General features: G+C 39.1%; 1 protein-coding gene across 1 annotated transcript in view; it reads left to right on the top strand.

The window, feature by feature from the left end:
- The first annotated feature begins 7,995 nt into the window (after window positions 1-7,995).
- Window positions 7,996-23,841, top strand: part of LOC144990248 (G-protein coupled receptor 83-like) — a 31,414-nt gene continuing 15,568 nt past the window's right edge. The window contains exons 1-2 of the mRNA XM_078943285.1: window positions 7,996-8,686; window positions 9,102-9,227. Coding sequence (XP_078799411.1) covers window positions 8,258-8,686; window positions 9,102-9,227 — 555 coding nt within the window. The 5' untranslated portion in view covers window positions 7,996-8,257. The remainder of the gene's footprint in view (window positions 8,687-9,101; window positions 9,228-23,841) is intronic.

Below are 23,841 nucleotides of genomic sequence, written 5' to 3'. Positions count from 1 at the left end.
GCATTGTGGGATATGTAGTTTATTAAGCTATTCACCGTTGTGAAATCGCACTGAATATACACCATTACCCATAAGTCCATCTTACGACTTACTTCTTCACTGAAAACATTGTAGCAGCGTTCATGATGGCTACGTTTGTAACTGGTGTAATTGATGAGCAATTTGATGAGTTTTGCATCTTTGTTACATTACAGGTGATTTATAAAGGTTTCAAAGTCACAACATCGCGACATTAGATGAACTTGGCGTTATTTAACAACTGAACAAAGAGAAATTGTTTATTTAACCTATAATACAATAATTTGTCGTATTTTATTATGTATTGTATTGATTGTATTTTGCTTACTCTCCTGAAATGCATTCACTTGAAATAAATATACAAAATAAATAAATAAAAACTTAAAGTCTGACTATTTGTGGTGCAGTGTTTTCTGCTTAATTTTAGGAATGCAACTATTTATTTTAATAACGATTGGATTCAAATCATAATGTTATCATTACTTGTGGTTACTGACATGATTCATAGTCAACATTGATTCATTTTTAACAATTTACTGACTTAAAATCAATCCAGAACATCTTTAGTCAAAAATTCAAAGTGTGGCTCAGAGATAAATACCTGGGTACGGAAGAGTGCAGATTAAATTTTCCAGACTCCTTCTATTTCTTGGAAATTAATTAAGTGCAAATTAATTATGTGCACAATTAAACAAGAATTGATTCACAGTTTCAAATAGTTTAGCCCACTGTTGTTTTTACACATAGAAACAAATAGAACATTATTTGAGTATTCTACCGCACTGATCACATGTCTTTGCTAAATTCAGATTTTTAAACACATTGGACTGGAATGATGGCTTGGTCATTTTTTGCTGTCATCACATGTGTTGTTTGCTGTGTTGGCACGTGGTCATTTTTACGTAACAGTAAAATAAACCTACAGTGCCTTAATCCAAATTGACTCATAAATCGATTTATAAAATTTAGAAACAAATTTGAAATGGTATAGGTCAATTCGATTAACAACTTGCCTCAGATAGATGGATCTGGTTGCATTGTAGGAATAGTCTAGTGGTTAAACCCCTGCTTAATTTGCTGGTGACATGTAAATGGCGTGTACTTATGTAGCGATTTACAACCTTCCTTGAAGGTCCAAAGCGTTTTACAGTCACAGTTCCATTCACACACACATTCACACTGCACTACCTCTGTACCACAGCGGCCCCTTCTTAAAACCTTTCACTTCAGTCAGTTCTTTTGTCATTCACATTTAATGATTCTTGGGAGAGTTTCTCCTGACAAGAGAACATTACTGCAAATAGTTTCCCCCTTCAGCTTTACAGCACTATTATTCAGTTCCTCTTACAGTCACTCGACCCAAACTTCAGACAGAGTCCTGGCTGAAAAAAGAGACTCAAACAGGCAGGAAATAGTGCCGACATGCATAGAGAAAGTGAAGAAAATATGATGTTCAATGAAAATCTTAGTAGCTGCCTCTCAATTGTGCTTCTATCCCTACACACACCACTCTCTTCACAGATTCATTTATTTTAGACAGGTTCTCTTCTTGCCTTTCAGGGTCGAGGAGATAGTTTCATTTGAATTCTTTTTTTGGCACGACTTTATTTCATGCCTACATCAGAAGAATTCTAATCAAGATCAGACACTTTATTTGTCATTTTCATACATACAATGAATTTTAAAAGTACTCTTAGGTCATTGCATCATTCATCATTCTTCAGGATCCCTAGTACTGAGAATTTAACACTATTCCTTCATTAATATCCACGTAGCCCCTGTAAGCTCTGTAGATCCTCGTCATATTTGCAAAAAGATGTCAGAGTAAAAGCCAAAATCCTTATCAGCATGACAGTCATTTTTACATTTTACAAACAGTCAAAAGGTTTAATTCAGTGTTTAGATCCTCTTTGCGTTTTATCTAATAAAACTATGATGTCTGACCAAGTGAAGCAATTACTTATATCTGTTCATATGTGGACTCCCTTAGTGCTCCATAAAAGGATGTTCAGTTCAGTTCAATTACCGTAAGTTTTATTTATATAACCCAATATGACAACAGAGTTGTCTTAACGGGCTTCACAGATTGTACAAAACATAAAATCAGTCATAAAATACAATACCTGATTGTTAAACTAAACAGACTCGGTTGAACTGGACATCTCCGCCTTTAGACCCCCCTTCTCAGTAAGGAAAAACTTCTAAAAAAACAGATTCCAGAGGGAAAAAAAGAAGAAACCTCAGGGTTGTCCGCATGAAGGATGAGACTTCTCCCAGGACAGACTGTACCAGGACTTTTAGAGAAGAATTAACTTATCTAACGCTACAACTACATGTTAGAATACTGTAACAGATGGGATTCATCCAAATGGAACTGGACTGGGGGGACAGCTGGGGGCTTGAGACGATCAGGAGGCGAGGTCCACGGCCAAGTATAGGGGCACAGACGAGCCAACTGGAATCTCCAATTTATATCCCCTGTTGGTCAAGTGCAAGGTTGTTGAGGTTTCTGGAACCTACACACTCACACTCATTGAATAGTCACCAATCAACCTACGAAGCAAGTTTTCAGACTGTTGGAGAGATCTGGAGTACCTGGAAAAAGACATGTGCACAGGGAGAACATACAAATTGTGTACAGAAAGAACCCAGCTGGTGTTTGAGAGAACATCTGTAAACAATTGTATGAAATAGCATGATAATAACCCGGTTTCTGAAGGTTCCAAATGCAAAAATGCATTATGTTACCAAAGAGAGAGATTTTGAAGGTACAGATGGGTTTTTGTGAGCAAACAAATTATATTTTTCTTTAAAATTCAAGCAAGGATATTGGGTTACATTTGATTGTAACCTGAGAGTGGATTTGCACCCACAACCTCCCAGTCACAAGGGTGGACACTCTACCATTAGGCTGCACAATTTTTACTTTTAATTTTAATTTTTAATGTTCTAGTGAAGATTTATATTTACATTTCATCATTGTAAGATTTTCATTTTTAAATTTATGTTGTCTTACTTCTTGATTTTCCTCTTAAATTTTGAATCTTTGGCTGTATTTTCTGCAGTTCTGTGTTGTCTAATGACTATTTTTTGTGCACTAAGTAGACTGTGAACAACCTGGATTTGATAATCCACAGAATAAGAAGGATTCCAAAATTTAAACTGTCATTTCCTGTAAGAAAACTGCTTTTTAAAAGAAAAAAATCCATTAAACAGGCAAATCGCTGCATTTTACATGGCACTGATAAAATGTTGTGACCAGCAGCTGTGAAACTTGCCCCTCTCTGAAAAACATGGAGCTTTTTCTTCCCTTTTCAGTAGACTGTCAAAACCATGAGAAGCACTTTCAGGACAGTTGTGCTTTCTCAGGGGTTTACCAGAAGGACCCAATGCCTCTGTGTGATTTTTATGGACTCACATTCTAAAACAGTTGTGGTAAAATTATAAATAGATCATCATTGGACTCCATCTCCATAGCAATAGCAAAGGTTGCATCCACTCAGCTGTGATGATGTTGCTCAATTCCTGAAGACAAACTCCTAATGTTTTCTGCATTATTTGCCTTTTGTTGTAGATAAAGTGCTGTACAACCCAAAAAGTCCCTTTTGGCTTGCAGTGTAGGAGCAAGATTATTGCAGATGCTGAGTAATTATCTTAAAGTTACCTGAGAGATTGCTGTACGTCTGGTCTCTCCAACGGTAGTCTCCCAGGGAGAAGCACTGAAATGTCACGAAAAGCAACCATTGGGATGATTCTGAGCTCAATGTGCAGAAGTGAAGCTCAAGCGTGAGCAAACATGCTCGATTGTATTTGTGTGATTCTGTTTGTGCTTGACTGAAATACTACAGATGAACAAAAATTCACAGATTATTTTTTGTTTTTAAAGCATTCTATAGTTATAAAGACTACCCTTGCATTATTTCCATCACAATAAAAGTGAAATATTACTGATGAGGGTTTTATAGACCTAAATGTCATGACCCCAGGGATCCCCTGGCAGGTAATTTTTCCTTCTTCAATTACTTACAATTACTTAGGATTTAAAATGTACAGACATACGATTTACTAAGAGCAGATATGAATAAAATTAGCTGAGACTTACTTTTTTAAATGATGAAAAAAACCTTTCATTACACTATTAATACAAAATTTAATGAGATAGAAAAAGAAATCAAAATTGTTTGAGTCTTTTTGGCAATGAAGGTGATGTAAAACCCAAATAGACTTGGTAAGTGTAATAAATGAATTTAAACAGGATCAAAACAAATAATAAACTAAAACTGATAAATATAGAACCTGAACATAGCATGTTACAGTTTTTCTCAGTCACTTTAGTACAATTCTCAGATCAAAATTGAAGTTTGCAAATACGTGTGCATTTCTCAAAACAATTTGTACAAACAGCAGAACACTATGGATTTCTTGCAAAAGCCTGTAACTTGCTCAAAATCTTTAGTTCATCTCTCAAAACTAAGTCTTTATGTCATTGAACATGTCAGTGCCATTAGAATGTCAAGTCCTTGTGTCATTGTCTACGAACAAGACAGTTTTATTGTTCATATTGTAATTTGTTGACAGACCATGTCATACCAACATAGAAAAAACCCACTGCAAACAGTAACACAAAGGGAAAAAAAGATAGGACAATATTCTGTCCAACAGGACAGGCAGTGCAGTAGGAATTGGTGTGGTCTTCCTACACCTCTTGTCGTTCCTGTGTGTTAGGACACAAATTCTCATCCACATCAGAGCGAAAATTCTCTCTTGCAATGCAGCGAAATATGTTTGTCACATTACGACAACTTGGTCAACCATTTTGCAGTTAATGACTTATACGATGAACTAATGACTAGGTGTTTTGAGGAGTAAGACTATTGCACAGTGAACTATATAATACATTTTGATCAACATGACATAAACGATTGATAATGTAGCAAAGAGCAGAGAATTGTACATAATCATTTGCATGGATGTACTAAAGCAATTGCAACTTGTTCAAAGAAGTGAGAAACTGCTTATATGATGTGCACAAGTGACATCATGATGTGAAGATTGAACAAATAGTTTTGGGAATTTCATTCTGATCTGAGAATTGTACTAAAGCAACTGAAAAAACTGTAAGACAATGAACAAGAGCATTTAACACTGACTAATGTGGATCTACATGCATTGACAACTAAATGCAAATGGTTTTTCAATTCTTTTTTTGAAATTTAACTGATCCTGTCCAACAGCTGAGCAAGCAGATTGAAGGCCTCTTGTGTTGGACTTAATTTACTGTTACAACATGGAGTTATGAATCTTCTGATACACAAGGTGTATATTTGAATAAACCCCTTATGTAATTTAGACTAAACTTTATTTATATTATTATATTTGTAACAGTTTTTTGTTGGACCAGACAGAAAAGAAGAGGAGGGAACAAGAGGAAGTGATGTAAGAGAGAAAGGGGGGGCTATGAGAGTGATTATTGGGGGGGGGGGGGGGGGGTAAAATCACAAAGTATCATCAAGCAAAAAGTTGCTGGAAGTTTATTACTGTTAGGTGTAGATGTCTAATAAATCTAAAAGGGGCGGGGCCTGTCCACACACACTCAAATGTTACAAACATACCTGTTGGTCCAAAACATGTTCACATACAAACATGTCGATGTGTACACAATACAACTACCATTCGCACACACATACTTATGCATTCAGATCAACACATATGAAACATTCGTTAATTCTGAACTTAAAATCAATTTGTTTATGACAGTTGTTGCCAGGGGCATTCTTGCTGTGGGGTGTGTGCAGCGCCTGCTAAGATCTTCTGTGTTATGTCTAGGTTGAATAATGAGGAGATAAACTATTAGAGAAAAAATACATACTTGATCGAATCCATCCATCTATCAGTCTATCCTTCAAATCTGCCTAATCTCTTTCAGGTTGGCAGGGATGCTGGAGCCTATCCCAACCAACATCAGGCAATGACAGAACATCACAAAACATAAACCTTAAAGTGGAAAAAACAACTAAACTAAACTATGAGAAGCAGGTATTTTTGTTTTCGTTTTGATCACACAGACAGGTGTGCAACAATTGTACAAATGCTTTGTAATAGAAAAAAACTCTTACAGCAATCTCTAAATGTTTTCTTGATTATAATTCTTTGGGGTTTCAGGTTTCTCTGCTGACATTTACTGCAGCTGAGAGAAATCAAGCATCTTGTCACTCGCGACGTTACTGTTTGGGTTGTGTACCCATGGAGATAAATAGGGATGCTTTAATCAAAAAAGCCATTTTTTTTCTCCCCATGAACATCTAGATGAAATACAGTCTATGGGCATTAATGACAGCTCGAAATGAGAAACTGTTGGTATCCCAGTGAAAATGAGGCACCTGAGGTGGAGTAGAATATTTTTGTCAGATGCAGAAAATAAAAAGGCTCACAAAAAAAGAGATTACTTCATTGACCTCGAAAGCAAAAAAGAAATACAGGCTAAACCAAATGAAGGTGTGCAGAGGGTTGTGATAGCAGTGAATGAAGCACATGTAAGTGGGCTTGACAGAGAAGGAAACAGATGTGATTTTTGGAAAAGCGCAGCCTCGTAGAGAGGAGAGCAGAAGAGGTTCATGAACTACACAGAACAGGATGAAAGTGACAATGATGGCTACATTTCAGGAGGAAGGAATAGCAGGTGATACAAGACGGAGAAAGAGAAAGAGGGAGAAAAGTGAATGCATGTGTCCCTTCTGCAATATGAAAGAGAAAGAAGCTGGAAATAAGCAGCGCCAGGCTACTTTTGGTCAAATTAGTGACATTACAGAAGATGAAGAGAAAGGGACGAGTGAAAAGAGTTAATGATTGAAAAGTTCAGAGGGAATACGTCGCTGAGGTGTTTGATGAAGATTGCTAAAAAGGTATTTAGCGTAAATACTGGACAGAAAAGTGAGGAGACCTTGGGGTGGAATGAGCAAATATTTTGACCAAATAAGAAAAAAGAAACAGTGATGTAAGACGCAGCAAGCCACTGAACAAAGAAAAATTGACACATAATTGACACTAATGTAAAACATGTTGAAATGATAAGGCCTGAGGGAAATGATCAAGAGGGAAAAGCCCTGCAACAAAGGTACACGAACTGCTGAAGGAATCCTTGATGTGTGTCAAACAAGTGCAAAGCTTATCATACCCACTACAGAGAGCAAAGAGTTATTGAAAATAATAGGAGGTGTGGCAATCGCTCAGCAACAGAGTGCCTTTCATGAATAAAGCCTGTTGACTAAAACATGCCCGCGTTTTTAATTGAAAGCAAGACTGAGATTGTGCCGCCTGCTTGCAGAACCCCCACATGGGAGCACAGTGTTCGAATTTACAAAGGCTACTTTGCCCTGAAAACAAACATGTTAACAAGTGCCAATCAGTGGCAGCAGGGAGAAAATTAGAGCAAAAAAAAATAAAAAAGGTAATCTTTGTGCATAAGCTCCCTCAACTTCTCCCTGCAAACCGTATTAATGTAAAAAAAGAGAGCTTGTTTTAAAATAAGATAAAATATTTATTGATCCCAACGTAGGAAATTTGATTGTTGCAGCAGGAGTGCACAAAAAAAGTGAGAATTTACCAAAAAAAAAAGAAAAAAAAGAAAATCAACAGCAGTAATGCATCTTACAAGCCTTTCAGCCTGTACTTTACTAAGAAAGAGTGCAGGCTTTGTAGGTAAAGACAAAGACATTAAAAAAAATAATAAAAATAGCACTTTATGAGATAAGTAGCTTAACCATTTTGTTAGTTTTTCATTAATTTTTTTAGCTCAAATAGGCAGAAATCCTGTACAAAAACTCACAGAGAATCTCAAAACACTAGCCTTTTCTTCTTTTTGGGCAAATTTGCAATTTTGTGCGCACAAAAACAACACACAGATGAGGGGAAAATGTGTAATTTTTGTTTGTTCTGTCCTAAATATTTGACACGTGCCAGATATTCGAGAATGAAGATACATTTGGTTTTGAAGAATACTGGTCAGAAAAGGATGCAGTGAAATTTGCTTTCCCCAATAGTCAGATTGTGATCAATTTGTGTAATAAAATCCCATATCCGCCCTTGCGCGTGCCCGCGTCTGCTCCCTAATAAGAGGCTGCCGCCGCATCCCAACACTTGTTGCTCATGCTTCAGCATCTCCTCACTCTCATGCTTCAGCATCAGCACCACCTCCGAACTTCTCCGACCAGAGAAAAGAAGGCAGAAGAGCGGCGCCAACATGAGAGCAGCGTGTTTCTGCCTCCTCATCTGGATTACTAATCCTGACTGGACGGCGGGATTGAACGACTCCTCACTTTTAGAGGACAGCACCCTTCCGTTCACGGACGACCTGCTGCTGAACGCGTCCGGTCAGCCGGGGAACCGAACTTCTGTCTTCTTCCTCCTGGACTTTGATGAAGGGATGCTGGAGGACTGGCGCTCGCTGGCCGACAGAAAGAGCAGCGGGAAACAGTCACAGGACAGCGGCGTGAAGGTGCTGCTCGTGGCCGCGTACTCCCTGATCATCGTGATCTCGCTGTTCGGGAACACACTGGTGTGTCATGTGGTGGTGAAGAACAAAAGCACGCAGTCCTCCACCAGCCTGTTCATTCTGAACCTGGCTGTGGCTGACATCTTCATCACGGTGCTCAACACCCCCTTCACGCTGGTGAGAGCAACTTTATTCCAACTTTAAATCAGAGTTTAAATCGTTAAATGTGTCCTAAACTGCAAGAAATGTGTGTTTGAGATACGTGTTTGCTGTTTAAACTAAAGATTTGTATCACTTTTCTTGCAATTTCTGGGAAATTGATTTTAGTTTTTGTGCGCAAATTGACCACTAGGTGGCACCAGTGGAGTCATTAAAAGTCCTGTCCTCTTTGAATGCTTCTTAATTTCCAAATCCATTAAGATCCTTTCATCTAAAAGGCAACGAGAGAGACAAAATACCAAATATAGCTTTATTTTAATCAGAAGATTTTTTTTCTGTTAGACTCATCATGATATCATTTTAAATCTGTGAAAGATGCAGAAAGTGTGACAGATGCAGAAACACGTTTTTGTGTTCTTTGTGTTTTTGTCAGGTCCGCTTTGTACACAGCACTTGGGTGTTTGGACGGGCGATGTGTCACATCAGTCGCTTTGTGCAGTACTGCTCCCTGCACGTCTCCACCCTCACCCTCACTGCCATCGCGCTGGACCGGAGACAGGTCTGTCAGTCAAAGGAGAAGTGGAGGAGGCGGGAGTTTCCCCTCCATCTTTGGGTTTTTGTGACAAACACTTCTCTCCTCACCTCCTCTGTACCTTCTTTAAGATTCAGAGGACGTAAGGAGGGAGCATCAGAAAAGAGAAAACAGGCCTGTAAGCTATGTTTGCACCGCCCTCTGCAACGCGCGTTCAAGTGACCACTTCCATTGAAAACCACTGTAAATTTGCATTTCATGAAGGAGAAGTTAATAACTGTGGTTTGTGCCCAGCAGAATGATATGTTACTACATTCACTCTGGGCATGTTGTGCGTGGACGTGCATTCAGCTTGTGCAAGCAGGAAGAGGCAGGGAGGTTTTTTTGTTGTTTTTCTACTGTTTACTAGCGCACGTCTGCCACCTACAGTTGGACGAGGCTTGATGTGAAATGTTGAAGTGGTGCTGATCTCTTGATTCTTGCTCTTTCTTTCACAGCTCTATTTCAATATAGGAAAGATTTGGTGTCATAGAATTCCAGCTGAGCACACACCGCAATAATTAATTTTTCCTTCATGATAACTTTTTAAATGATTGGCAAATGATTCCGTGTTTTGAAACGGACACTATCCATACGTCACTACCAGATCCGACTTCCTGATTGGTCAAAGTTCTGCTGTTTGAGGTTCAAGCAGTCGGAAGTGCAGGTGGTTGAAGTTTCAGCACGCATTTAATGAATGCCCAATGTATACAAAGAGCCCGAGAATTAAAAGCATGCTTGGCGACGCATGAGGGCAAGGGTTTTGAACACGGAAGCCCAAAAACAGATTTATGGGTGTTTACATAGACTTTTCATTGAAAGTGGCTGTCTTTATTTATTTATTTTTTACTTGTCGGTTTGAATGTGGTTGAAGACCAATTATTTCATAAATCATAACAGAGCTGTGAAATAAAAAGCCTGGAGCAAGATTTGCATCATTTTGCACCAAGCCCAGGTGGTTCAGAACATGTGATAGTAAAAAACAGAAGAAGAAGTTACTCCTCTTTTTCTGTCCATAGTGAACTCATGCTAAATGGCTTGTTAAATGCGCTGTTGCTACCCATACGTCAGAGTATCCTTGGGCAAGACACTGAACCCCACCTTGCCTCTGGTTGAAGGTTGGCACCAGTGTTCGGCAGGGGAGCGGCCATCAGAGTGTGAATGGGTGAATGGGACTGAGACTGTAAAGTGCTTTGGGCCTTCAAGGAAGACAGAAAAGCACTATTCATATATACGCCATTAACCTGATATGTAGCAGCTACCCAATCAGTCCCCGCATGTGGTAAAATGCGTCTACTTCTGCTAAAGCACTTTTATGGTTAAAGTATGTCTTCGGATGTTAATAACAATAATAACCTATTAAAATGTGTGTTATATTGAAAACAGTTTTTTTAAGGGCCTATGCCATGCAAAATCAAATTTTGAGCTTTTGAATAATGTTCATTTCCCACAAAAAGAAACCTAAAGAAACCCAGTTTGAAACGAAACCCCCATCGAGAGGAGCCTGAGGTGGCTCGGGCATCTGGTCCGGGTGCCTCCTGGACCCCTCCCTGAGAGGTGTTCCGGGCATGTCCCACTGGGCCGAGGCTCAGGGGAAGACCCAGGACATGCTGGAGAGACTACGTGTCTCGGCTGGCCAGGTAACACCTTGCGGTCCTTCCAGAGGAGCTGGAGGAAGTGGGCGGGAAGAGGGACGTCTTATCAAAGATAAAACGTCTGAGATTTTTGTGTCCAATAATGCCTGTTTAGCGTGAAATGCCCGGTGTGTCTGTTGCCTCGTAGGATAAGGCATTCACCATATTTTTTTGCCAATGTATTTCAGTTTACCATAATTAAGAAGCCCACGTTTTTCTTTAAGAAAAGAACTATGTATCTTTGCTTTCTTGTAGCTCCTCAGCAGACTCATGTTTCTTCAGTTGGTCAGATGTACTTTTTGATCGATTTTTAGATAAAAGATCCCTAACAGAAATAAAGTGAGTATGTTGGGATAAAAAGCATTTAATCTGAGAAGAGCCAATTCAAAGTTCTTCTCCACAAAGCGGCATTTAGTGCTCTGAGATGAAAGTGGCCATTTCCTTTTATTTGGGAAATCTGGAAAAAAAAATCTGATAAATGTGTTGGTATTGACTTAAGAAGTTTAGTCCATCCAAACTATATAACTGCTGTGTCTAAGAGCTTTGCCCCCGCTCTAAAATTTAGTTAGTCTGGTTGCTGTCGTCTATAAAGTGGTCTTTGAACCGAATGCTCTAGTAAGTGTTCTGCACTCTTCTGATGATGACATTTTTCTCTTCAGAGATGCACACAAATCCCTGTTTGTAAATTCAAGTCAAGTCTGAAGTCTTTGCATTGAATTCAAGTCAGGTTTCTGGTGTTACTGTTAAAACAAAAACATGCAGTTGGTGTTTCTGCATACTCAATGCAAAAAGCAATAAAAGACATAATTTATTATTAGACCTGAAGTCATAAAATAAGAATGGAGAAATTTCAGCACAAGTCCTAAAAGTCTCAAGATAAGCTTGCATGCGAGTATAGGTGCAACTCAACTCCAAGTCTACGTCTCCATCTAGGGGTCTAAGCCCTTTTCTTGGTAATGTTTTTTCACTTGTCATTCTTGACAAGCGAAAAAGAAAAAAAATCAATATATTACTAAATCAATAAGTTTGCTTTGCTGGATGTGAAATACGAATCCATATGACCCCCAGGTTTAACCTCAAAACTTTTTCCTGTAATAACTAGAATAATGTGTTTGACCGTTGATCATTTTGAGACATCCTTTATGCGTGTTGGTGCAGTGCTTAGTGCTCTTGCCTCACGAGAAGAAGGACCTGAACCAGAACATCAACAGGGGACCTTTCTGTGTGGAGTTTGCATGTTCTCCCCGTGCATGCCTGAGTTTTCTCCTGGGACTCTGGCTTCCTCCCACCGTCCCAAAACATGCTTCATAAGTTAATTGGTTACTCTAAATAGTCCCTATAGGTGTGAATGTCGGCGGGCGTGGGTGTGTGACATGTGTCCCCTGCGACAGACTGATGACTGGTCCAGGATGTCCCCATGAGTGGCCCGGATCGGCTCCGGCAGCCCCGTGACCCCAAAAGGGACAAAATGGGTTTAGAAGATGAATGCATGAACGAATATGACAAACCTCCGCCAGTTCTGTTCTCACTAAAGTGATCATTCATAAAGTGACCATGTTAACTAAAAACAGAGACTTGCAATGAAGACAAGCCGTAATAACAGTAATAAATTGAATTTAACTTGGTTTGATCATAGTGAGTTAGGTATTTAGGCTTTATTGTGAAATTGAACCATATAAGTGAAGATTCCTGTGAAGAAGGTCAAGTTGTGCTATTTTAAGGCTTTGAATCATCACAAACAAAATACATATTCACAGACTTTTGTGTTTGTTTTTAAAAGGCTTTAATACATTTTGAAAACTACTTGCTCATTTCTAATCTCATCCTGTGTTACAGTTTCAAATAATGCTTCTCCATAAAACACATTCATGTCAATTTAATTCATAACATCATCAACTCAAGAGTAACTGTATGCCTCATTTTAATATTGACTTTTCTTTACCTCTTTCTATCTCATGATTTCATCCACCTCCTCCTCCCTCTTCTCCCCTTTGCTCCAGGCGTTTTTGGTATAGTAGAAATGTTTAATATGCTCGGTAGGGTCAGATCAATACCCCCCCCCCCCACACACACACACACACAGAAAAAGAGGGAATATTCAATGAGGGTAGCATTTGAATCCCTGTTAGTTTTAATATTTTGTTAACAAGTATTACCTAGTTGTATAATGTGGTGTCCCCTGGAGGCCATGCACCTTTAGCATTTTGTCGGTTTTGTGTGACATCTTGGTTTTTTATGCAATCAACTTAACCTTTAAAGATGAGAGCAACCTAGTGTCTCTTTTTTTACAGCAACACATGCAGAGAGATCAGCAAACTGTAAGAGAGCCTAAGGCTATAAATTGTTCTGCAGCGTCAGCAGCGTTAGATGCAACTATGTAAACACTGCAAGCACATTCACATTAAGCACAATCGACTCAGTGAGCAACATTACAGGAAAATGTAAGATGGATCAATCATTTAGGTACACCTGCGAAACATGGCGATACAATTTGAAGAGATGGCGATTTTGTGCTAAAAAGCAGCTGTTACACATAACCATGAAACCTTTTTTTAAATCTTTAATCCAAAGTGTGGTTCCCCAATCCCTGTCCTCAAGAGCTTCCATCCTGCATGTTTTCAAGCATACTTGCACTGATTAGCTAGAAGAAGTGATTTTAGGTTTTCATCATTTACATGCACCTGATCTGGGTAACAAGTAGCAAGTAGAATAAAAGTAGCTGGAAAACAAACAGGGTGGTCGATTTTGAGCCTTTCAAATATTGGGAAGCCCTGGTTCTGAAGAAAGTATAGAACTTATAAAAAACGCCAATTTATCGTCAAATGTACAGTACACACATGTGACTGGGAGAAGTGACTTTTCAAAAAATATCAAAGTGAAGAGAGGCTATCTGCTCTTTCAATTATAACAAAGAGTAGTTCATAACAGAGGTAATGTAACTGTCCAGAATATATTTCCTGTCCTTCAACATCCTCCAAAATGAGCTCTCTCCAAGCGTGTGTGTGTTTTTAAGATTGCCACATTATTGTTATGCTGAGGCAGATGAGTCGTGCTTTGGGTGTCTGTAAACTAATACGTTTATTCAATGAAGCTAATAAAGTGCATTAAAACTGAACACGTCTTTACTTTAGACAAGAAATGCATCACGTTCGACTGTGAAAAAACATATTCGTCCCTTAAAAAAATGAAGGGTTAAATACAATCGTCCACGTTCACATCTTCATCTATTAGGGCTGTATACGGGCGTGGTCTTTGCTGCATTTGTATCTATGGTAAAGCCCTCTGTGATAAAATAAAAAACAAGTTCACAAAGTGAAAATGCAAATTCATTCATAAAGTGAATCAAACCAAAGTAACAAAGGGAAATTAAGCAGGAAGCGTTCATTGTGAACCAAGACCAAACCAATAAAAAAAATAACATATATTTATGCAATATAAGAATATTACAGTTTATTCACAGAATAACCGTGAAGGGGGGTTTAAGGGCAGGGATGTCCAGTTTAGTCTGTTTAGTTAATTCAATTTAGTATTTTCCAATTGAATTCTATGTATTCGTGATCCTTTTGATTTTATGTCTTACTTTTTCAATTATCTTTAAGAAGCCCACCGAAACGACTGCTGTTGTGAATTTGGGCTGTACAAATAAAACTGAATTGAATTGAATTTGATAAATGACATTACTGTATATAGAAAAATTACAAAAACAAGAACTAGTCTCTCTAACATACTATGCAATTGGTAAAGAAACTTTTCTGAATAATACGAACATTAAAATAAGAAAAACTGAGAAAATTGACTCCCAATCAGCACAGAGATGTTTTGAAATATTCTTCCATGCTGGTAAGTCTTCTTTGAAAAATGCTGCTCTGCACTCATTTAAAAAAAAGGTCAAGGAGAAGTCCTTACACTTCATTTTCACAGCAAAAGTAAACACAGGATTAAGTAACCTTGACTCTTCTTTTAAAGCCATTTACAAAAAAGTTACCAGAACAAGCTAGTGGACCATGGTGAAAAATGTCGAGCAACCTTAGGTCACAAATAACTTATAGATTCACAAATTGTGCATCAGCTAAGGTAAAAAACCTAGTCAGATCTGTAGATTCAAATGAAAGAAAGATATCATGGTAAAAATTATGTCTTTCCTTCAAGCTCCAAGATGTGTGTGCCAATTTTTATTCTCAAAAATGTATTAACAATTATTATAAAAAAAAACTTTTGAAGTACAACTGTAAAAAATATGTAAAAAATTAAATTGTAAAAAAGGAAAATCTAATTTTACCAGCTGGATTGTGTTCACCTGTAAAGAGGCTTTGAGGCTTTTTAAAATAACTGAAGTCCCCTTTGGTAAAAAACCAAGTACCGAACAAAAAACAAAAAGAAGCTGAAAATACACAACTTTAATTTATTTGTTGCAAAGATTAATTTGAGGCGAAGACAATTACATCAAAATTTTAAGGTAATATGCTTATTCTTAAACACTCAATTTTGTTTGGATAAAAGTGGAGCAAAAAGGGAATCACTGGTCTTCTGTGCTTGATAACACTTTTTGAAAAAAGGGAAAATTTAAAGTCTTTTATTAAAATATTTGGTTTTAGATTGACACAGGCTAAATCAATTATGTACATTGAGTAACCATTTCCTAGTTTCTAATTTTTTATTGAATGCCTCTCCAAAAAAGAGAAGACTACTAAGCCGTTTGTCAGAAGAGAATGATTGGTTGACGTAGGAGATGCTATACATAAGTCTCTTCAGTTTTTTATACCCTCTTTCATAAATCAGAACAACGTTTAGTTCATGTAATGAAACATCCAATCATCAGAAAAAGCTATAAATGCTTTATTATCCCTCCTAAGTGTTCAAATGCTACAAAGAACGGTTTGGTTATTATTGTAATTAGGGCCCGAGCACGGAGTGCAAGGACCCTATTGTATCTGTTAGGTTTATTATTATTATTATTATTATTATTCTTCCGACTTTTCCGTCGCCTTTTTGAGGCCTTTAACATACCCCAAAACTCACCAAATTTTGTATACACATCAGGAGTCGCGAAAAATTTCATATTTTATAGGAGAACGGCATAGGTAAACAAAAATGGCTCGATAGCGCCACCTGCAAAATTTGTTTTCGCGAGCACCTCCATATGCTTTATAGTACAAACCTGATTTTAACAGGGCATGTTCATCGGATAGAAACCTACAAAAAAGTCAGGGCATGTTCATCGGATAGAAACCTACAAAAAAGTCTCTTGGGACCAAGCTGTCAGTCGCACAGGAAGTCTGATATTTTGATGACAATATGTCATTTTTGCTGTATTTTGGTCATTTGCAGGCCTCGCTCTAGAACGAACTCCTCCTAGAGATTTGAGAGTAATGACTCCAAACTTTGGTTTTGTAAACTAGACACATGTCCGATGTTAAATTGCAAAGCTTTTAAGTTTTTATGGATGTAATTGCGCGTCAAAATTGGAGGTCGTTTCGAAAACACGCCATGAAAAGAAAAATGGCCATTACTCAGCCATGCATAATCCAATCTGATCCAAAATTGATGTGCATGATTGTAGTCTGACTCTGAACACATCTGCAGTGAAAAAATCTGGAAAAAGTGTAGCGCCACCTGCTGGCAAGAGGAAATGACATGTTTTGCTTGGAGCATCACTGCTCCGAGTAGGATGAGCCGACACACCTGAAAATGACATCCACCTGTTGAAAAGCCATTGAAGTTTACTCTGACAAAAAACCATAACTTTCAATGCGGGGGTGTGGTCGTGACAGAGCGGCAAAGTTGGGCATCTCGCCATGCACACAAAAGTTGCTCTCACGTGCACATTCCTTGTCCAATCTCACTGAAATTCAATGGATATGATGAAGCTTCTATTCTGAACCCATGGATATGACAATCTTGGACGAGCTCTATAGCGCCACCTAGTTATTGCATTGGGCACATTCTGCCCTGTATTTTCTCTTTGCTTTGTCCGATGTGCATGAAATTAAAACTGGAGATACTCAGAAGGGTCCCTGACGGTGCCTGCGTAACAGGAAGTGGTCGATTATGTGCACCCAAATAATAGAAATTTATTATAAATCAGCCGTTTGTCTCAGGAAGCTGAGATTTCAGAATTAGATGCCTTTAATAACCTCCAGCTTTGATATGTAACACTATAGGGTCTACGAGAAACTTCATCACTTGATTTTTTTAATGAAATTTTGGACTGAACAAAGATTTTTAGCATAAATTCTGTTTAGGTTATCAGCACCAAGAATTCAACTTTCATAGGCATTTATGTGCTACTGCTTCCTAAAAAAATTCAGAATGATTGAAGTTACAGGTGACATCTTAGAGAGCATTACATCCAAAAAGGTCCGAAAACGTCTTTTTAGGCAAAACTGCAAACACCTATTTTTTTGCATAACTTATCTTTCAAATATCAGCACAAAAAAATTAAAAACGGTAGGGATCTGTGTTTGCTGCCTTCCATATTTTTTTCAGACTTAAAAGTGTAACAGATGATTTATAAAAAATCCTTTTCATCCATAAACCTGTGTTAAAAATGTCTAGACTCCAAACAAACATTTTTTTATGGTAACTTATGTTTCAACAATCGACACCAATTTTCACAGACCTAAAGCTGAACATGTCCCATAGCTCCCTGAATATTTTCATAGATATAAAATGAACTGGTCATTCTAACATCTGGCATTCTAACATCTAACATCTTACATGTCAAAGCCTCTCTCAGCCTGGCTCTGCTGAAGGAGTCGTGTTACAACCCCGCCCCCTCCTGCTGGGACCCCTGCTATGTAAATTAGCAAGCAGTGAACAGAGAGATGAGGAGTAAGAATGGTCATTACTCAGGCATGCATAATCCAAAGACAGCCAGTTAAACACTGAAAGACATATTTTTTCGGTATGTCTTTCATACATCTTTAGTATTAAAAACTCTCCAAGATGAATGTGCCTGACTCCACCTGCAGGTGGATCACAGACTTCCTGACGGACAGACAGCAGTATGTGAGGCTGGGGAAGCTCGTCTCAGATACTCGGACCACAAGCACCGGATCCCCCCAGGGCTGTGTCCTTTCACCCCTGTTACTCTCCCTGTACACAAACAGCTGCACAGCTGGTCACCTGTCTGTCAAACTCCTGAAGTTTGCTGACGACACCACACTCATCGGCCTCATCTCTGACGGAGATGAGTCGGCCTACAGGAGTGAAATAGCCAGGCTGGTGTCATAGTGCAGCGCTAACAACCTGGAGCTTAATGCTCTGAAGACAGTGGAGATGACAGTGGACTTCAGGAAGGCCCCAGCCCCCCTCCCCCCTGTCATCCTCTGTGACTCCCCGGTGACCTCTGTGGAGTCCTTCTGCTTCCTGGGAACCATCATCAGCCAGGACCTCAAGTGGGAGCAGAACATCAGCTCCATCACTAAGAAGGTCCAGCAGAGGATGTACTTCCTGAGGCAGCTGAAGAAGTTTCACCTCCCTGAAAAGATGCTGGTAGACTCTTACACCGCCATCATCGAATCCACCCTCACGTCCTCCATCACAGTCTGGTTCGCTGCGGCCACGGCCAGAGACAAGGCCAAGCTGCAACGCGTCATCCACTCAGCAGAGAAGGTGATCGGCTGCCACCTCCCGTCTCTCCAGGAGCTGCACATCTCCAGGACCTGGAGGCGGGCAGCCAGGATTGTAGCCAACCCCTCTCATCCAGGACATAATCTCTTTCGGCCCCTCCCTTCTGGCAAGAGGCTCCGGTCCATCAGGACCAGGACCTCGCGCCACAAGAACAGCTTCTTCCCCACTGCAGTCAGCCTGCTGAACAGAACCCCAACTCCCCCAGGTGACCCCCCCTCCCCCCCCGCCCACCAAAGGACTCTCGGTGCCACTTACAGGCCCCACCATCCCAGCCCATCTGTGCTCCCACTTTAATTCACCTTACTCTACTGTATATAGTGTGTTGTTGTTGTTAACTTAATTTTTAACTTATTCTTAATTGCACTATACACCAAGTCAAATTCCTCGTTTTGTAAAGTGCGCTCTACTGAACCTGGCAATAAAACTTTTTCTGATTCCTGATTCTGATTCTGATTCTATTAATCATTGTTTTTTATTCATTCAAAATGCAATTAAATCAATATTTTATCTTTTTTCTTTTCCTTTTTCTTTTTTTTTTTTATCTCTTATATCCTTTTTTATAATCAATGTTTGAACTTCTTTTCCTTTCTATTGTCATGGTTTCAGTTTGTTGTCTTTTTTTTCGCTTTAGTTCTTGTTCTGTCTTGTTTGGTTCTGTTTCCTGTTTTATTTTGAAAGGTTTCCTGTCTTGTCATGTTTCTTGAGTTTTACTCCCTTTGGTCCCCATCTGCCCTAATCGTGTTCACCTGTGTCTTGTCTGCCCTGTCTGTATATAAGTCTTGTCTCTGCCTTCCTCCTGTGCTGGTCCATTAACTTCTGCTCATGTTGATCACGTCTTCTTGTCTGGCGTCCATGTCCCTTGCCATGCCACAGTAAGTTTTTGTTTTTAGTTTTGTCATCCTGCTCTGCAGCGCTTTTTGTTAGTTAAATAAACCCACTTGCCCTGAACCCGTTTGCCTCCCGTCTCTGCGCCTGGGTCCTACCTGCTCTCGAGCCTCCCCCCCACACGACATCTATACATCCAATGAAATTAAACTACAAATCAACAAACACAACTGATAACAAATGTCTCTAAAAAATGATGTGTATATTTGCAGAACCTTAAAAACACCAAACAAATAACAAATGCTTCCCAATTAAAGCACAAAAAATGGAACACAAAATGTAAAACCCAAGTTAGAAATTGCAATTTGAAAAAGATACTTTTTTCAGCAGCTTTTCAAAATCAATCACCAATTCTACTCTTCTGTGGATGAAACAAAGAACTCCAGAACAATGAAGCCATTTCTCTAAGTCTCTCTCACCTTCAGTTTTAAACAAGGTCTGTGAAAATCCACCATACATTGGTCACATGAACTCAGAGACCTGCTAAAAGTGCACAATTGTAAAAGCTCTTTTATATAGACAACTGTTTGTTTGCTTAGAGCTCTAAATATAAAAAAAATGCTTTTCTATCACCTAGACACAGATGGAGAACCATATCAACTGGATTAATAACAGGGTGGCATGTTTAGACAACATGAAGCTGTCCATCACATTTTTGACCTAAACATGTAAACACATCCTTGGCTCTGCGGTTAGGAAATGGTATTTGGGAATCTCTTTATACCAGGAGCCAGCCTGGCCATTGGAACATCGCCACAGTGCCCATCCAGACTGGGACAGCAACGGGGTCCACTTCAGAGCCGTGAGCTGCTGTGTTTAACTCCAGCTGTCCCAGCAAGGTAGACAACTGCAGCAACATCCACTGACCAAGCTGACAAGCCCTGGCAGAAAAGATCCCCACAAGAAAAACACTGGCTCAGGCAGGCTGGTCAAAAAAAAATAGTTTTGCCATTGTCTTGCAGCTCGCAGATCAAGTGGTTTAGTTTTCCAGTAATGTCAGTCAAGAATGCAAGTTCAGATTCACAATGTTCATATTCACCATATTCAACAGACATCTCCTCCAATAGCACCTTAAAAATCCTGTGCTGTTTTGCTTTGCAGCTGAGGTTGTTTACGATTTTCAGAATAAGAGTCATTATATGTCCAGAGCCAATCACTTCTGCACATAAGGCCTGCTGGTGAATGACGCAGCAGTAATGCAGACATTTTGGAAAGTCTGGGTCAGCTTTACAGTGAGTGATGAAACCTGTTTGTCTATTGATCATAGCAGGAGTCCCATCTGCAGTCACTGCTACCAGCTTTTCTAATTGTACCTTTTTCTGCACAAAAACTCCTTCACCGTGTTATACATTTCAACTCCTCTTGTAATTGTCTGTTAGGGCAGATGTGTCAGGAGTTCTTCTCTTGTGGAAACCAAAAGCTATGCTGTACTGTTGCCGTCCACAGACTCATCACACTGGACGTTAACCACCTGCACTTTGCAAGATCCCGGTCCAGCTAATTGGCCAAGTTATCAGACATAGCTGACACTCATCTAGACATTGTAGTGGAAATTGAATGAGTTCTATTGTTCTCATCCTTAGGGACAGTGATAGCAATTATCATCATTGCTTGAATTTTTTTCATGCTATATGCAAAAGTCTTTGTCCCTTAAGGCAACAGATTACAGCCCCCCCCCCCCCCCCCCCCCCCCCCCAGGCTGCTGTCGTATTAACAATAGCTTGGAGCTCCAGAATGGACAAGAAAAAACGACGAGAATGGCTCGAGCAGGGCGTTGCTCACGGGGCGGTCGCTCGTGCCATGCGGTCGCACGTGCTCGGGCCCGCTAAATGCTACTTGTAGCTTTAATTTGTTCTTTTTTTTCTCTCTTTTAGGTCACATTGTTGTTCTTCATTGTAATGCGAAAAAGTGAGAGTGCGCCCCTGTGCAGATGGAAGAAGTATAAACATCCATATAGTTGACATTTGAATTCTGTTGATTACCTTGATCTTTTTATAATGTCACAGAGCTTCGGAAATTGTTAATCCTGGCAACTGCAACTGTATGTTGAAAGCAGGTAATAACATCAAGGTGATTTTAGCTTTTATGTATTGGCACAAATTCACAAAAATGGTACCAAACAGTAGAATTTCAAATGTCGTAGATGTAGTCTAAAGGTAATGTGTTAGTTACATGCACCGTATGGGGGTGCTGCGGGTTTTTGGGCTGTCCGGGAGGGTCTTAGAGAGGAATCTTAAGGTGAGCACAGGAGTGTCTTGAGGCTAATGCGGCTACTTCAACGGACGTTATAAAAATGTAATGTATGTATTTGAAAGGATAATGTAAGTTAGACACACTACTGACGTTTGCGGGTAATGCTATTGAATTGTGCCCTAATGTTACACTCTAGTTCAGGGGTCTGCAACCCCTTAAAAGATCCACATGAGGTCCCAAAGCCACATGTGGATCTTTTAACCCTCCATTACTCTCTGGTTAAAAAATAAATAAATTTGTCTTAATTTTACAAAGTAAATAAGTAGTAAATTGTACAAAAGTAAGTCAAACTTTACTCAGCACATATTAACAAACAGTTGAAGGACAGTACATATCACAAGTCAAAATAAAATCTTTTGACACATTTTTGTGCGCCAACCAGAATCAAGGCACACTAGATTACAAAACAGATTTTCTATTCTTGAACACATTCAAGGATTTTAAGTGTCTAATGGTTAAAAAACTACAATAAGAGTCATCCAATGAGCTCTGGTTTAATTTTGGTTTGCGAGATTTACACATCTCTGGCTAAGAAGCACCAAGGGGTGATTTAAAATAAAATTATTTCTGACATTACACTGTACTACTAGCTAGACAGACTATACTACAACTCAGATGCCGTCCTGGCTAGTTTGACGCCCTTTGCAAAACACTGGACGGCACCATCCCCCTTACCCTCACCCCCCATTTCAGCCCCGCCCCAGCCTGCATACATACAAACACGGGAAGAAAATATATCATTCATTTTACTTTATTAAACACATAAATAAAATATATTTGTATAGTTGAATTCACCATTATTTCACAGTGAACACGTATCAGTTTGTGTTTTCTTCGTGAAGGCTGGCTGGCCTTCAAATAACCACATTTTTCTGTTCTTTTTTTCATGAGCTGAATACAACCCTGACACCAATTATGAAGGAATTCCGTCCGTTGGCTCCATAAATGAACATCAATGTGCTTAAGTATCACACAAAACTGAACAAAAAAAGATAAACGATTGTGTACATTGCATCTGAAGCATTGACTGTATATGAGAATGGCAGAAGAGTTAAAATGCTATCCACCAATAAGTTCATTTACAAGACTAGTCTAAATGAGTGCCAACCTTCAATAACCATGTGGCAAATGTTGCTCAAAATTTCACTACTCAAAGAGTACATTTTGTGATATTTGGCACCTAGCGAATGTTAATTTTGGACACGGCCTGTATTCCTTTATCCTTGGGAGTGTTTTTCTTCCTCTTCTCTTCTTTTCTTTCTAAACTGGACACCTGATGTTTCCTTTGACCTATTCTCCATTTTCCACAACTTTGACAAAAGCAGCAAAAACTATGTGACTGCATCAACCTCCTCTGACGATAACAGACTTTGTGCTCCAGCCAAAATTCTGTATTTCCTTATATGTTCTCTCTGTTAGCACTTTTGTTTTATTGTTCATAACTGTTTTGAGAAATCCATAATTCCTACTGTTTTGTGACTGTCAGTAAGATGGATTTTTCAGTTGGCTGATAACATTCTCTGTCCAGTTTTGGTTAAAAACATCCAAGGTGACGCACCTCTGAGTCAAACACTCAGTCAGAGGTTTGGAGATGTTTTCCTCACAAAGCTTTACAGATTTGAACCTTTTACTCTTCACACACCTTTTCTTTTCAGTTCCTACCTTTAGTGGTCACCTCAGCAAGCCGTCTGCCTCCATCCATCCGTTGTACCCTTGCAGTTACTAAACTCATGGCCTTTTTTTTTACTGAGTTTCTAATTCTCCTCTTCCTCTAAGCCTCAGGTTTCTGAAGTGTGTGTCTCTTCCAGATTCTTTGATGAATTTAAATTCTATCACTCAGTACTTTTACACATAAATATACTGGACAGACAATATCTTACGGTGCCCATTGAATTCTGTATGGGGACAAAATGGGGACTGGCACATTTACTGTGTCCATCTCAACAATGTTCAAAAATAGTATTTAGGTCACCTGCCCTAAATATGTGTAAGTTTAAGCTTTACCAAAAAACAATATAACTAGATTTTTTTTAAATCATCCTCCTCCAACAGTTGTTTTCAATAGAATTTAAGACAATTTACGTAAAAAAAAGACTTTTGACTGTAAATCTGTTTAAAAACCTGTCCAACATTTGTGCAAACTTTGACTTTTTACATGGGAGTCACCAGAGAATTGCTCCTTTTTGCAACGAGCCTCT

Source organism: Oryzias latipes (assembly GCF_053564925.1).
Source record: "Oryzias latipes strain Hd-rR chromosome 1 unlocalized genomic scaffold, Olatipes_Hd-rR_3.1 chr1_Y".
Lineage (NCBI taxonomy): Eukaryota > Metazoa > Chordata > Actinopteri > Beloniformes > Adrianichthyidae > Oryzias > Oryzias latipes.
The sequence above is the reverse complement of the archived record's forward strand: the minus strand, read 5'-3'. Positions and strand labels throughout refer to the sequence as shown.